Here is a 16,961-nt window from a genome sequence, read left to right on the forward strand (position 1 = left end):
AATGACAATGAGCGAAATGATTTTGTTGTGAGGTAATTGGTGCAGACCATTTTTCCCAACGTGCAGCATTCTAGCTCTAGAACACATTTGCCTTAGCACTCTAATCTGCACGTGGTTTTAAAAGAGCAAGTTCAAAGAGAAACCGTTTTAATACTGGTCAGTTTAACACGCAGACTACTTCTGAAAATACTCTTCCACACCGGTCTCCTGCATTAGCTACCAATAGGAAATAGATGGGGAAACAATTGGATTAGAAAAGCCAGTCAGATCTATGTCACACTGAAAATTACTATTCATGGACTCACCCATCTTGGCTCACGACGGAGAAGGCTGCTGCTGATTTAGCGGCCAGGCAGGTGTGATTTTAGGACCAGAGGTCAGATCACAATAAAGATGAATCAATAACGTTCACTGTCCCTCTGATCACTGTTGGCCCGGGGTGGAGGAGCTAAAAGTGCCTGTGTCCAGGATAGAGCAGAGCACATCTCTGTAAGTAGAAGCTAACTGTTAGCATTAGCAAACCTACTAGAACTCGTTCAGGGTTATTTGAGGGGATGCAATAGTAACGCTGCAAAGCAGTCACACTGCTGTTTGCCAATCAAACTCTCTCCCCCTGAGCCTGAGATCAGTGGACTCAGTGGTCTCCTTCAAAAAGCAGCTGAAGACTCACTTGTTCAAGCTGGCTTTTGTATGACCTTCTTCACCTCTCTCTCTTTATTCTGCTCTCCCCACCTATTCCACCTTCCTCAGGATCCACTGATTTCCCTCTTTCCTATTCACTCTCTCTCTCTTAACACTTTTTTTTATCACAATTGTCTATTTTTGCTCATTTTAAATATATTTTTAAAAATTTTCTAAATGTTTTTTTTTATATTCTTACATGTTTTGTTTTTGTGAAGCGCCTTGTGATTTTTATCTTGAGAGGTGCTATAGATATGATATTTTCTTCTTCTTCAATCAGAGGTGAGATGTCCGAATATAAGGAAACAAAACCGTAAAGCTTGCCATTTTCTGCTCCCCACTACTTGCTTCTAGTTGCTGAAACAGGAGCGCCAGAGACCCCCCCCCCCCCCCACACACACACACACACACACAAAGATCATCTCACAAAGCATTCATTTATATTAGAGACCACTGCAACAGTATTGAAAAAGCAAGTGAACTTGGTTTTTAAAGTTAGACAAAATGCATCTAATGTAGCCACAGCTGCTCTGGACTATTCGACAAAGTGAGGCTGCTGAACACAGGCGCTACGACCACCACCAGCAGGCAAAGAGGGTGAAGTGTCTTGCCCAAGGACACAACAACACACAGGACCCTGGGCTCAAACCAGCAACCCAGCTGTTACAAAGTGAATTCCTAACCCATAAGCCACATCACCCTAGAAGTTTTTACTTCCAGAATAACAGTTTTCAAGTTAATCACAAAAACTAAAGAAATAGAGATAAAATTGGAACAGGTCCCCGATATTGGGAGATGAGCACTGTAAAAAACAAATCTGACATAAGTGCTTGTCCTAAAAAAGGCTATCACCAGTTATGTAAGAACACCAATTATTTTATTTAATGTGACGTGTTTTTCTTATCGTTTCTGCACTAGTGCGTGATCTTCTGGTGCTGAACCTTCCTTGTTTTTGTTGATTCTTTAGATATTCATATTTCTGTCTTGTTGAGTAACAACATTCAAGATAAACTCTAAATGGAGAATCCAGCCACAGTTTTGGTGATTGAACCAGCAACTGCCATCAGAAAACAGACGTGGGGAAAGTGCCACACTGAAAACAAACAGATTTAACACACAATGAAGGACTAATGATTTACAAAGCCAAGTTTGTTCAGTCGTCATTTTATGTTCAGCATGTTTCAAGTGAAAACTGTAAAATCGAATGAAAAATGAGAGAAAATGCAACAGACTGACTGAATTCAACAACAATAAAGGCACTGTCAGTCCGGCTCTGGTCCAACAACCCTGTACGCACGCAGCATCGGTACTCCGGATAGAGCTCATGGTCCCGGCAGACTAAAAACCTTAACTCTAACATCCACATCACTATTTCTGTGATGAAAAATGAAATAAAAACACCCCAAAGTGAAACAACAATTAATTCATTGGTTCTGTTTTTTTTTAACCATTTGGTCCAAAAACATGATTGCTGCATGTCTACACTTTATGTACTGGCGCTGCCTTGAACGCCAGGAATTTGTAAACGAGTATTTGAAATGTGTCACAGTTAAATACAGCCTCCAGATGGATGAACGCCTTTTAGTTTGGTGGTTACCGTTTCAGCCTCACCTGGATTCTCACTCACATTGCAGCTTTTCAGCTCATTAAATTAAATAAACCTCTTAGAGACTAAGCTGTATAATGTGCAGCAAGTCCAATAAATCAGCATCACTTGGGTCTTCGTTCTTTTCCAGTGTGTAAAACTCATCGACATTGTTCTCCAGGTTTTCTGGTTTCACTCAGTTCACTTTAGGGTAGATTTTTTCATAGAAGAAGCTCTGAGCCAGCACGTAAAGTTCCCCGTCCTTTTCCCGGACGGCGTGGGCACGCACAAACTGAAACTGTTCCAACGCAAACTCGTAGAACTCGTTTTCCATCTTCCAGATGTCAGACTGCTGCAGCTTAGCTATCGTCTCCTTGGTGGGGGGCTTCTTCTCCGTGGTCTTCCTCAGGTGGGACCTCTTTCCTGGGAGCAACACAAAAAATTAGATTTTTTTGTTTTTCTAATCAAATTATGTTGTGCATATAGGAGGGATGTGCTACATCAGTGGTTCCCAACCTTTTTCCCAAGGGACCCCGTTTTTTACCAGTAAAATTTTTGACGACCCCCTCCCATTCTCTCTTCCAGTACAAACAGTATTAAGAAATGATAAAATTGTTCAAGCACATTTTAATATGCTTTGATTCAATAGATAACAGTAATAGTAGTAGGCTCCAGTACAGAACAAAGTCATTAACAAAACCAAACAGAGCATAATGTGCTTGACAGTTTGTATTACTTTTCTGAACACATTGTTTCTTGTAAACACCGATAAATCAATCATTCCTTTCAATAAACGTTTGACACATAAAAAATACACTGAGAAAAAATGTACTTAAATATTTATATTACTGTTTATACTAGATTATTTACTGTGATTAATCAACCAGTCCTATCTTTAATGAACTTTTGACACTTGAAAATAAAACAGTGAGCTGAGCAAAATGTTCTTAAAAGTGTGTTACTTGTTGTGTACTAATTATTTCCTGTCTTAATATCAGTAAACTTTTCCCTCGTGAAAAAAAAAAAGTGAGCACAATGTAGGCTATAAACAAGTAATAAATTTTAACCCCTTAAAGCGGAGAGGTCCTGGCGACCCACTGAGAGGCTTTGGCGCCCCCTTGTGGGGGTCGGGACCCCCAGGTTAGGAACCACTGTGCTGCATCACTGTTTCCATGCAAAAACAAATTCTGATGTTATTTTTTGATCAAAAATATGATTTCACTGTAAAAGGAATCATGATGTGTTTTCCTTCTAGCATCACCCACTCCTGGAGCAAACACAGAAAGAAGATTAGTGCTTTGCTGAACATCTCAGCTGATCCTCTGAGTCAAAAGGTGTTTCAGATGTCTTCTCCGTTAGTGAAGTTTGTTTTTAGAGGCCAGACTTCACAGGCTGCATTTACATGCAGACAAGGGAGAAATCAGGGATGGGAATGAAATCATCAGCAGAGATGTCTCTTTCCGGTGTCGTTATCCTTCCTGTTGAGGTCCAGCTGCTGGTTATTAATGGGGACCGTTTTCCATCTAACAGGATTTTTGTGGAGGGATGTTCTGTGTTGTTACCTGTTCTGTAGAGCTCTGTAGCTCCTCTAAAGAAGCGAGGGAGCGCTGCTTCCAGGATCATGATGAAGTCCTCCAACTCTTCGGTTACTCCAACTAACAGATACTCATTCACCAGGTTGTACTTGGCCTGCTCCAGGGCCCATCTGCTTCCTGCATTCCTGTGCACATTAGGAGAGAAGTTTCTTGATTGTTTTAATTGTGATGGATTTTAGTCAACTTCTCAAATAGGAAAAAAAAAAGAAAACCAGAGAGTTGCCAGTTATTTCAAAACATCACTTCAGTTTGATTTTAGCTCCAAAACTGAGGTTTACATCCTTCATCGTGGACAGGAAGGGGGTAATAGTTGCACGCGAACATTTCACTTCTGTGCTTCTCCCGTGAGAGGAGTGGCCTTCTATGAGCCCTGACCTCTGTCCTATTGAGCATCTTTGGAAGGAGATGAAACATGTCGTCTGAAAAAGGCACCCTTCAAACCTGACACCACTGGAGCAGTTTGCTCAGAGGAGTGGGCCAAAATACCTGCTGAGAGGTGCAGACGTCTCATTGACAGTAACATGAATAGTTTGATTGCAGTGATTGCTTCAAAAGGTTTCACAACTAAATATTAAAGTTGTGGTACCATCATTTTTGTCCAGGCCTGTTCCAGGAGTTTAATTTTTTAAATAATTCCATTGAAGCATGGTTGAAAAGCAATGTTTGGCTTTCATTGGTTGCATTTCATAGAATTTTTACTTATTATTTTGATCAGATTCAAGTAATTTCTGTGACCATTGTGGGTTTTTATTTCATTGACCAAAGAACACCAACAACTTTGTCCATATATGTATATTTGGAAGAGTCAATGTGAGAGTTTTAGACTTAGGAACACAGTAATAACTGTGAGGCATGGTGGTGTTAGTATCATGCTGTGGTATTAATGCGCCGTCCAGAGTGGATCGAATCACAAATAGTCAGCTAGATGGTTTAAACTTGGAAACCAGTCCAGCATCTCAACGGGACTATGACCCCAAACACTCACTCACCAGCACTCTGAATGATGGCCACAGAAGAACGGGATCTGCAACCAGAGTTTCTCTGGAGCACAGTCAGACCCCCCCGATGACACACACTCGTCAAAAGTCTGAAATACAATAGGAGATCAAGTCACCACTCCATCCAAGTCACAAAAACTATAATAATAATAATAATAATATTAACAATGATGACGTGTGCATAAAGTAATTAAATGATGTAGTCATCTACAATTGTTTTGACTTCCTATGTCTGTGAAGGTTCTCAGTCATCCAGGTCATTGTAGTCTAATGAGCTTGAAAGAAAAGCGTCTGGACTTCTTCAAGTTGCTTGAAGACGTTTCACCTCTCATCCGAGAGGCTTCTTCAGTTCTAAGGTCAAATGGTGGAGAGTCCCAGATTCAAACCCAGTGGGAGTTTCCCCCCGAAGAGGGAACAAAAGACCCCCGATGATCTTCTATGAGCCAAGATGTGAGGGTGGGTGTGGGTCCTATTCAGCCAGAGTTTGGGGTGAGCTCATTGTGAAGCCTGGCCCCACCCTATCATGTGAATTCCTGAGCTCAGATGGCCCAGGATATGCGTGGGCGTTGAGGCATCTGGGAAGGGATCTCAAAACTGGATTATAGATGGCAGACAGTTGGTGTCGTAAACCACCGCCTCTGTTCAAAGATGGTTGCTCACAGTGGACATAAATGGCTTCCTTTACTCCTCTTTCAAACCATCTGTCCTCTCCGTCCAAAATGTGAACGTTGGCATCCTCGAAAGAGTGACCTTTGTCCTTTAGATGCAAATGAACTGCTGAGTCCTGTCCCGTGGAGGTGGCTCTTCTATGTTGTGCCATGCGCTTGTGAAGTGGCTGTTTGGTTTCTCCGATGTAGAGGTCTGGGCATTCCTCGCTGCACTGTACAGCATACACCACATTGTTCAGTTTGTGTTTAGGACTTTGACTTCTAAACACAACTTCCTATGTATAGAAATTTGTCCCTTCAAGTTGAGAGCTACCAGAAAAGTGTTACGTGTGTGCATGATGACAATAAAGAATTCTGCCTTAACATGAATGTCAATGAAACAACAACACAGACCTTCTTGTCCCCTTGTTTTCTCCGTCTAAGGCCAGGTCTGTAGTCATCTCCAAAGCGCAGGAAGTAGTAGTAGGATACAAGGCGCTCTATAGGATCCCTCACAACATTTATGTACATTGGCTTACCCTTCACACCATACCTGACCAAAAACAAAGTAGAACAGAGACTTTGTAGAGGTGTTTGTATATAGAAGAGCTGTGTCTGTGTCAGTTACAGCTTTACGCCGAGATTTAAAGTCTATTTTACTCTAAACCAGCTTTTCCACCAGTGAACAGGTGGCTGGATGCAGGAGAAGAGAGCCAATAGGAGCTTCCTCTCTTTGAGAAGCACTTAGACCATTAGAATAATTACCTGTGATCTCTGGGATGATAGTGTCAGAGGAGATAAGGACAACAATGCTATTAATCAGCACTAAAGCACAAGTTGGCAATCGATACATGACCTTCCTTTATCTGCTCTGCTAACTGTGTGTAACTAACCTGGATATTAATGGTATTACAGGAAATGAAGGGGCCTTACTTTGAGAAGTCCAGATAAGCTACGTGGCCGTGGTAGAAGCCGGGCTTCATCTCTCTCCATGTGCTGACGTTCTGAACAAAGCGCACCTGCAGACGGAGATAAAGGCATTTTATTGTTGAGTCGTGAGAAAAACACAGAAACATTGAAGTTTTACAACTTTCTATAAACAAGTTTTTGCTAAAATCAAGAATTTAAAAAGGGGAAATTAAAATAAAAGCACATTCTGGTTTTTACTGGTTTTCTAGAAGCAAGCTACCCCACAGAGGCCGATCTCCGATCATGCTCAGGGGGCACACGGGGCAACAGTGGGGCTATTGTGAGATGACAGACAGGATATTACCTTGGCATCAGCTGCCGGGTGTAACAATAGCTCAGCTTTGGGGCTTTTACGCTGTGTGACCAGAGCCACAGCAACTGCAGAGTGGGCTCACAAATTTCATTAGCTTTTATTATGTCAAGTGTGGCACAGAATACACTGAAGAGATGATAACAGATTAAAACACAACACCTACAGAAGTAGGTAATGTGGAGCAAAACGGTCTGCTGATTCACATGAGTTGGTAACGGGCCAAAAAAATACAGCAATGTGCCAACCAGACACAGGGAAGAATCACTTCCTGAGAAGGAATGTCTAGGAAAACACATCCTATCAAGGTCCTGAAAAGGTTTTAGGATGTTTGAGGTTGATCCACTGAAACAAGTTCTCTGAGTTCAAATCACATCAACTTTCAACTTTTTCACTTCCGATACGATAACGATATTGCAGCCTTCAGTATCGACCGACACCGATATCAATGTGATACGATATCAGCACAAATCATATGTTACAACCAAAGGTTGTAAGTTGTTTTGTTTTGTATTCATAATGTTTCTTGGTGCAGGTGCCCACATCTGATTGGTGAACCAGTGGCGGTGCCCACATCCGATTGGTGAACCAGTGGCCTGGAGAGAGTCCTGACTGGATAATTGATGGGAGCAGACCTTTATGAGGGACGTCACCACCTGCAGCTGATCCTCATTCTCTGCTCATCCCAACCTGCCACCATCCACTTAGTGTCCTGTGTTGAGTGCTGTGTTAAGACCTGTCGTTAAACCTGAGGAAGGTAGGGGTGAATCTGCCATTTGATTTGTTCATTCAGTTTTCTCCTGTTTTTGTAATCAGGGAGGTAAGTTTGGTTGTATTTCTTTTTCTATTTTATTTTGTAGGTAACATGATTATTTAAGTTAGGGGTGTTTTGTTTGTTGTTTTGGCCTTTGGTTCACCCGGAGTTGTATATGTTATATTTATCCTCCCTCACTTTTAGTTAATATAGAACTTGTTAATAAAAATCCTTGTATACAAGTCAAACTGTGGTGTGGTACTTGGGATCTGTGGAAAATGGGAACCCACCTTCATGTTGTGGCCTGGCCCCTCCTAGACAGGTTGTAACATACATAACTTTACCTATTTTGTAGTGTGGAAAGTATGAAGGGCTTGATCAAGTGATATATCACTCAATCGGAGAACAATAGCCAATAACAGTAAATATAAAAAAAAATTACATTTTTTTCTTCACCATTGGTTGCAAGAATGTGAACCTTAACGGACCGCTTATATCAGAGATTATTGATGCTGTCCGATATAATCCGACACACTGTTTTTGGCCCGATATCGAATTACTTCCGATATCGGTATCAGAACGGGACATCCCTACTTTCACCCTTGGAAATTAAAAAAAGTGCAGTTCATTGAAGTACTAGGTTTCATTCAATGTAATTGTATACATTTATTTTTTATGTAATATCCCTCTTTCAGCTTAAGTAAGGCCAGGCTGCTGCTGCATCTGCTCTAGCAAGGAGGACCAGACAGTCTTCTCTGTAGCCACAATGGTATTTAATGGGACTCAAAGGCATTGCCAGTTCCTGTTCATTCATTACTGAAAGATCATGGCAGGTGAAGGTTCAAGCGTAGAAATGGACTGGTAAATTAAAATTCCCGCCTTCTAGTTTAACCCCGTCTTTACCACAAAAATGTGTTGGAAAGTCAGCATGTCTTCTTTTTTGTCACTTAAAGTGTGAAACCCAAATCAGTCAACTATGTCTCCTCTTCACGTTGGGGCATCAGTCAAGCTAATGGCTAGTAGGGTTGTCACGGTAACCGGTGTAGCAGTAAACCCCGGTAAAAAAGTTGACAATAATAACCGTCTTGTTTTAAAAAAACTATATTATCTCTGTGGGTTACCGTGGCTGCGGTGTAGGCGCGGTGACCCTTACCAGCCACCGTATCATCTGATGAAGTTGCGGCGGCACATGCGCACTTTGTTGTTTACAACCAAAACTTTTTTGAAGCTAAAGCTGAAATAATGGTCAAAGGAAGAGACGGCAGCGCTCAGGACATTTTTTATGCCTCAAAGAAGACAAAGTGGGAAGTACGGGCGTTTTGTGGATATCTGAAGAATACCGAGGGACAGTTGATAGAAGACGGCTATCCTGTTTGCAGCACGTGCAGAAAAAGTGTCTGTGAAAGGCAGCAACGCTTCAAATCTCATGACACATCTGCGTGACCATCACCCACAACTCTACAGTCAACGCAAGGCAAGCTAACGTTAGCGTTTTAGCTCAAATGCGTGATCCGAGGATTTGGGTTGAGGGAGAACGCAACGAGTCGCTACATAAAGCAGCCGCAGCGCCGCTACCTGCATATAAACCGTGTCGCAGACACCGCCATGTTGAAATGACGCTATGCATTACGGGGCTCCCAGGGGCAGATAAGAGTTGGTCTCTCTCCGAGAATAATTATGAATTTAACAACGATTACTGCCTGATGACATTTTCCCACATCTGCAAAGCTCACTGGAAGGACACAAACCGAGGACAATATTCTCCTGACATACAGGGTTTATTTAGTTGTCTGAAAATGTAACATGTTTAAAAAAAATACTGCGATAATCCCGAAAACCGTGAACATTTTGGTCACAATAACCGTGAGGTTAAATTTTCACACCGTGACAACCCTAATGGCTAGACAGCAGCTGAACTAGGAAAACTAGCATATGGTGCAAAAGGTCATTTAAAAAGTGAAACTAATATGAGATGGACTGAATGCATGCAAAGTCAGCTTATGAAAGTCCCAAATTCTAAATCTCAAATAGAATATTGTGAAAAGGTTCAATAATCTAGACTCACTCTAATCAGCTAATGAATCCAGAACACCTGCAAAGGGTTCCTGACTCTTTAGATGGTCTCTCAGTCTAAACTGAATTACTGACATAAACAGACTTTGCAGCATATTTTCATTTTTCCAGTTATGCCACCATCATTTTTGTCTTAAATGATTATTTACACGGACTTCACAAGCGTCAAGGAGTCGGGTCTGGCAGAATTTCTGATGAGGTAACCAAGTAATGCAAAAATATCAACTGTATAAAGGTGTTTAAATTAAGATTATATAAACTACTGAGACATTTAGGAGAATGGTGCTATGTTAAATCAACGTTTTAAGACAGCAGAAATCTTCAAAGCTCTCAGCTGTCCCTGCAGACAGTTGAGTCCATTTAACCCATACAGATGAGCTAAAAAGCCTTGTGACATGAATACTTGCAGTTCCTCTGACCAGATATTTCATAAACATCACTTTTGGTGATATTGGCTCATCCACATTCAGAGGAGAGCTTTGGAATTCCCGTACAGGAGAGCTACATGTGGGACGACCTTAAAAATTACACAAAAAGCATTTTGTATTAGACACGAGGGTCTTACCTGGTCTTGTAAGGACAAGACCGGGTTGTTTTTGGTTGTGTTGATGTGAAGCACATGGTAGTGATTCTTGCTGCAGAGGTCATAGGCGATGTTGGTGAATGACGTGCTGGCCGTCTTGGGCACTCTGTTGTAGATGATGACCGTGTCATCGGTTTCAGAAAGTGGCGTCAGCTCCTGCCCGAAGACGTCTTCACTGTGACGCAGCTCTACCTCAGCCACCTCATGCCGGGCAATGGTGTGTTCTGAAGACAGGGGACATTTTCTCTTACATCACTGATGAGATGTTGCAGAACATGTCTGGTTATCTATGCAGCTCAGAACCAAGGTAGCTGCCAGGGTTTATCATGAACTAGTAAACTGGAGACCAGTTCATTTCTTTTCACTGTGGGTTTTATTTAGAAGGCATTTAACAACCCGTGAGACCCCTGCATCGGGTGTTGGACGTGTGGTGTGTGATTAACCAGAAGCATTTTAAAGGCAGGATCGCCTTTATAGCTCCATGATGTGAAATAATTTAAACATGTGTGAAAACGTAAGCCTGAAACTTCTGCTATGAGTCACTTAAAAGCCAACTCAGCGGCCTCGTAGTACGAGTGTCTGCCCTGAGTCGGGGAGATTGGGGCTTAAATCCTGGTCAGGTCATACCAAAGACTTTCATAAAGATGGAACTCAATGCCTCCCTGCTTGACATTCAGCATTAACTCATTCGCTGCCAGCGTTTTTCAGTGTTTTACTGTTTTTTTAAGAGTCACAGAACGTTGCGCTCTAGGATGATGTCGACGCCAAAACAAAGCGGAGACTCACCTCTTACATCAGGAAGAATCCGCGTGTTTCGAGCGTTATCCGTTCTTTCATAATTCGTTGTTGAATTGTGATCGGCAGAAGCTTTTCCGGTTCGCGCCTCACTTTTTTTTTTACAGGAACGGCCCAAAACGATCTCCTAACACATGGATTTTCTGCTTCCTGATCACGTGACGTGTGTGACGTATGTGGATGAAGATCGGCTTCAGAGCTGAGATGTTTGTTCTCATGGTGCGGGGGCTCGTTCCGACGCCCACACAGTAAAAACATGCAAATGACGACTTTAGTCGTCGTTGGCAGTGAATGAGTTAATGGGTTGGACTGGAGGGTTTAACCACCAAATGGTTCCTGAGCGTGGCTGTCTGCAGCTCACTGCTCCCACAGGGGATGGGTCAAATGTGGAGAACAACTTTCACACTCAAACACACACACACACACTGTGTGTGTGTGTGACAACTAATGAGACTTTAACTTTATCGTACTCAGCGATGTGAATAAACATGCTAGTTTCTTTATAGCTCACCCAAACAGTGCTTAACTTACTCGGTAGGCAGTGTAGGGCTAGGCGATATGCACCAACATTTATATCGAAATCTATTAGCTGAACAGAAACTTGACTCTACTGACTCCATTTGCTCTGCAACGTGGATGGTTGATCTCCACAAATGGCAGAAACCTGAAGGAGTTCTGTTGGGTGGCGGAGTTGCTGATTCTAACTTTTACCAGCAGAGATGTTCGCTGCTGTTTCCTGGACGCTAAATCAACTGCAGTCTTCCCTGTTGCGAGTCAAAATGGGTGAGTCCATAAGGTGTAGGAGACTATTTTCATGTTTAGCCTGCATGAAAACAGTGATCGATTACAATCAGAATTATTACATTGTTTTCCCAGTGAACCACACCTTTAACCAGATGGATGAAATGAGTGCAGACCAGCACAGACTGACAGCTGCCGTGTTGACGTGAACTTTTTCCTCTAACATGAATGAAACACCAGACCACAGAGGTTTGGTTAGAAGACATTAATTAAAAAGAAAACAATATAGTCTCTAAAACTAGAACAACATCCAAACAATTAATTAAACTTCTGATCAAATGTATTGACAGGAAGATGATTAAGTGTTTCCTCCACAGCAGGGTTAATTAAAGCCACTTACAGGAGTGGGCGTATCTGTTAGACTGATGGCTTCTGTCATATCACTGAATTAAAATGGTAGATATTTATATGTTGACAAAAACTGAAACTGAGTCAAAGTGGTGGCTGCACAGTGGCCATCATTGTTGCCTTGCAGCTAGGAGGGCCTGGATTCACATCCTGGTCTGGGGTCATTATGCATGGAGTTTGCATGTTCTCCCAGCACACATGTGGGTTCTCTCCAGGTACTCCGGCTTCCTCCCACAGTCCACAAACATGACTGTCAGGTTGATTGGTCTCTGTAAGCTGTCCTTAGGTGTGTGTTAGTCCAGTGTGTCTCTGTGTTGCCTTGCGATGGACTGGAAATCTGTCCAGCATGTACCCCGCCTGTATGCCCCATAGACCGCTGGTGATTGGCACCAGCCCCCTGTGAGCCTGCATGGACAAGCGGGTACAGACAATGGGATAATGGATGAATCAATGTTTGCCTATTAATATGACGGTCATATTTTTATTAATGAAATTTAGCTCACGCAAGAATCCTTTCTAACCTTCTTTGCTCAACAAGATTGCATCCTCCAGAGTACCGAGGTCCTGATATATTGACACAGATTATGTGAAAATGTGGAACCAATTCAGCTGAGTTTATTATTGTGATTAAATGACATGATGATGATGAATGTGCTGGGCTATGAAGAAGAATTCTTTGTGGCCAAACAAAGCTCCTTCAGTTATAATCAGACTTTCACCTGTCCAGGTCTGCAGTCACTTGGATATATTTTTATTATGATTATTATTATTATTATAAAGGAAACAAAGGGCTGTTTGTTGTGTGACAGATGTGTTGGAAACCTGGCCCCATTCACTCAAACATAAGACGCTTTCTAGTATTAAAACTTACTCCAGCTTTACTGCAAACTAATAATGTTTAAAAGGTCGTTGTGAAGGTTTAATACGAACACAGGTGAGCTGTTTTTGAGCACCATCGTGTGAAACAAAACCAATCATTTGTGCAATTCGTGTTCTTACCGAGTTTGGCTCTAGACTCGTCCAGTCTCTGGATCTGGTTCTCTATCAGGAGCATCGCAACTCCAAAAGCCAGAACGGCCAAAAGCTGGATCTTGGGCGGCATCATAGTCCTCAAAATCCCCATCAAACTGGCAGATGGATCATTCCGTGGGCACAATGAGCAGCAGACTGCTTCAGGAGTTTGCGGCTAGTAACTAAACTAAGTTGATCCCGTTTAGCTTAATGATGAAGAATAAATCAAATCAATTACTATCGTCACAGTTAATCGATTAGTTCAATTATTCGTTACAGATTTTAGCAATCGTGATCAGATCAGGTTAACTCATCATGATGAAAATCAGACACGAACTAGCTTCTATGCTAATAACAACTGACATTATAAGCTCGTGGAAGCGTCAAACAAAGACGTTGTAACCAATCTAGAATTTGTTTGACTTCTAAACAACTGTGCTCGTCATTCGACCATGTCTTAAAAAATGAAATGGTATTATTCAAGCCAATTTCAAACTACTGACTTCACGATTCTTAGCAGCTAACAACAGCTCACTTCCTCGTTATTTTTAATCAATCACAAACGCTTAACAAGGGCAAATGTCGCCACCTGCTGGATTGCAGTGTCTATTGCACTCTTGTCCAAACTAAGTAATCCATCTGAGTAGTCAAATTAAATCGACGGCCGGGCAGTGCTTCTCATTGAGGTAGTATTTGTAACAAAAAATATATATATTTATGTATTTTATTAACTATTCATATTGACTGAACAAAGACTATGCCATCTTCCTAACGGTCTGGGTATTAAACTCATGATCCAGCATATTTAAGGGTTTGTAACATGTTAGTGATCATTATGTTTCTGCTTAACAGGGTATTTATTATTTTAAAAATAATGACCTGAGAAGCTAAAGATGAACACAAAAATAGACTTTATGGAAAATACCCCCCCACCACCACCACCACCACACACACACACACACACACACACACACACACACACACACACACACACACACACACACACACACACACACACACACACACACACACACACACAGAGAGAGACAGACAGACAGAGAACTTAAAATTGGATTTTTTGTTTTACAAAAACTGAAAAAGGTCTTAATCTGAAACCCAACCCCCCTCTCAGATCTCACACACAGACACAAAATAATTTAAGATTCAAGATTTAATTGCCATTGCACAGATGTGCAACAAAATCGACTTAGCGATCTTGAATCTTGAAAGGTCCTCGTCTCAACTCTGACGAGCTGTGGGGACTTGCTGTTGCTCTCACTAAAGCACAGAAGCAACTTGATGAGCAAACAGGACAACGAGACAGGAGACAGAACTCCTGAGACCTTTTGACCCTGACCTGCTGACTCCAGATCCAAAACCCGTGACAGCAAAGTTAAAATGACACGTATTCTACAGTTGATGTTACCGCACAAGTGCTGCTGGATGCTAGTGCTAGACAAACGACCACATTTGCATGCTGAAAACACACGGACAGCTTGAGAAGTAATGTTAATTTGACTTAGTTATAAGTTAGACTGATTTATTTGGACTTTTTTGATACCGAAATGAACATTTCATAGCCAATATAGAAAAATTGCTGTTTTATTTTATATGTTATCATTATCCGTGCCATTATATTTTGATTACATTATGTTGATACATTTATTTTTGTGTTTTTTACAGACATTTTCTGTGTAAATCTGTGCTTTTTGTGCAAAACTACCATCAAATAACATTGCATGAAATATAGCCTGAACATGTTAAAGCAAATTGCTGTTCGTCATTGTGCCTGCTACTATGTTGCTACTTCTCTGTATATAAGAAGAAGAAGAAGAAGAATAAAATATCATTTCTATAGCGCCTCTCAAGATAAAAATCACGAGGCGCTTCACAAAAACAAAACAAAAAAATGTTAAAATATTAAAAGCATTTAGAAAATGTTTTAAAATATATTTAAAATGAGCAAAAATAGACAATTGTGATTAAAAAATGTTAAGAAAGAGAGTGAACAGGAAAGAGGGAAGTCAGTGGATCCTGAGGAAGGTGGAATAGGTGGGGAGAGCAGAATAAAGAGAGAGAGGTGAAGAAGGTCATACAAAAGCCAGCTTGAACAAGTGAGTCTTCAGCTGCTTTTTAAAGGAGACCACTGAGTCCACTGATCTCAGGCTCAGGGGGAGAGAGGTCCAGAGTCTGGGGGCCACAGCAGCAGATGATCTGTCACCTTTGGTCTTTAGCCTGGTGCTGCACAACCAGTAGGCTTTGATCACTGGACCTCAGGGACCTGCTGGGGGTGTAGGGACTAAGAAGATCACAAATGTAAGATGGTGCTTGTCCATGTAAGGCCCTGTAGACCAGAACCAGGATCTTGAAATGAACCCTGAAGTTGACTGGCAGCCAGTGAAGCTGGAGGAGAAGCGGGGTGATGTGGGTGTGTTTACATACATACATTATTTATATACTGCACTGTACTGTGTATATGTATACATTGTGTTCATTTATATACATCAGCCAAGTGGTTTTAAGGTTTTCTTACCCATAAATGCATTTTATTGGTAAGTTTCAATGCAAAGTGGAAAAGAAAGTGACGAGTTAGTAGTGGGTGGCTTTATTTCTATCGAAACATTTTCCCAATCTTAACACTTTGGTTTGATGATCATCTTTAACACCAGCATTGTTGGGATGTTTTCTCTTGACATTATATATTTTTTTCATTTTTCATTTATGATTTTAGAAAAGGAAAGACATTTAAATATAAAAAAATCACTAAAAGCCACCACCAAGCAACAGAATTATTTAAAAATAGCTCTGCGTTAAATAATAATGGAGGATGCTCCTTCAGCACTGTCACCAACCAACCTCAGATGTAACATTTGGCCAGTAGATGGTGGTAGTGTTCCAAGGACCAAACACAGTTGAGTCTGTACATAGGCAGAAGTTTGTAATTAACCAGAATCTGAGGCATAATTAGCATTATGGATTCTCTAACAGTCACAGACATGAGAATTAGGACAACGGCTCAAGCACAAGGTTCATGGATTTGATTTCAATACAGGAAAGAAAATGACATAATTGAAATTAGTTTGTTATTGTTATTCAACAACATGTTTAAGACATAGGCAAATTAAATGTGTTCAAAAGTCAATAATAATCAGCTGAAGGGTCAGAGTTCATGAGCCACGCTTGAGGGTGGTTGCCTGAATGAAGGAAGGATGCTGGATAGTAACGGGCTGGTGGATTGCCCTTTGCTCCGCTGTTTTCAGGCAGATCCAAGCATTCATTGATGAACCTCCACATTAACGTGAGACCAGTTCCACGGGCAGATTGTTATGGAGTAAGTCAGGATGCTCTCCACCACAGACCAGAAAAAGAACAGCAGCTCTAAGACCAATGCTTTATAGCGTCTTAATCAAATAGATTTGTTGGTGAACCTTCATAACACTTTTGGGTGTATTAAGGGTCCATGGAAGGTCAAGGGTCATGTAGAAGAAGAAGATATTTTATGTAGCACCTCTCACGATAAAAATCACAAGGCACTTCACTAAAAACAAAAAATATATTAAAGTATAAAATATTTCTAAAATGGTTAAAAATATGTTTACAATGAGAAAATAATGTAAAGGAATGTAAAGAAAGGGAGAGAGAACTTGAATAGGAACAAGTGAGTTTTCAGCTGCTTTTTAAAGGAGACCACTGAGTCCACTGATCTCAGGCTCAGGGGGAGAGAGGTCCAGAGTCTGGGGCCACAGCAGCAAATGATCTGCTTTCTAATGTGACAGCCCAGACATTCAGTAGCTTCACTGTTTCCCTGACA

General features: G+C 41.3%; 1 protein-coding gene across 3 annotated transcripts; it reads right to left on the reverse strand.

Moving 5' to 3' along the window:
• Positions 1–1,950: 1,950 nt before the first annotated feature.
• Positions 1,951–13,424, reverse strand: hs2st1b (heparan sulfate 2-O-sulfotransferase 1b). Of its 3 annotated transcripts, none has more exons than XM_070545451.1 (7): positions 13,139–13,424; positions 10,178–10,419; positions 6,440–6,525; positions 5,921–6,059; positions 4,851–4,948; positions 3,829–3,986; positions 1,951–2,689 (listed from the first exon to the last, which is right to left on the reverse strand). In XM_070545451.1, the coding sequence occupies exons 1-7, from the start codon at positions 13,260–13,262 to the stop codon at positions 2,463–2,465; spliced, it is 1,074 nt and encodes a 357-aa protein (XP_070401552.1). In that variant the 5' UTR covers positions 13,263–13,424; the 3' UTR covers positions 1,951–2,462. The 3 variants fall into 3 exon arrangements, with proteins under 3 accessions (XP_070401552.1, XP_070401554.1, XP_070401553.1); XM_070545453.1 differs by lacking the exon at positions 1,951–2,689 and adding an exon at positions 3,522–3,744; XM_070545452.1 differs by lacking the exons at positions 1,951–2,689; positions 3,829–3,986; positions 4,851–4,948 and adding an exon at positions 5,101–5,739.
• Between the last annotated feature and the right edge of the window lie 3,537 nt (positions 13,425–16,961).

This window comes from Nothobranchius furzeri, chromosome 16 (assembly GCF_043380555.1).
Source record: "Nothobranchius furzeri strain GRZ-AD chromosome 16, NfurGRZ-RIMD1, whole genome shotgun sequence".
Lineage (NCBI taxonomy): Eukaryota > Metazoa > Chordata > Actinopteri > Cyprinodontiformes > Nothobranchiidae > Nothobranchius > Nothobranchius furzeri.

Coding starts and splice junctions, on each gene's coding strand:
- hs2st1b (XM_070545451.1), bottom strand. CDS start 13,262: ATGGGGATTTTGAGGACTATGATGCCGCCCAAGATCCAGCTTTTGGCC. Junction 6,526..10,177: donor TCTTGTCCTTACAAGACCAG/GTAAGACCCTCG, acceptor CTCCGTCTGCAG/GTGCGCTTTGTTCAGAACGT. Junction 4,949..5,920: donor GAAAACAAGGGGACAAGAAG/GTCTGTGTTGTT, acceptor ATTGTATTTCAG/ACTTTTGACGAGTGTGTGTC.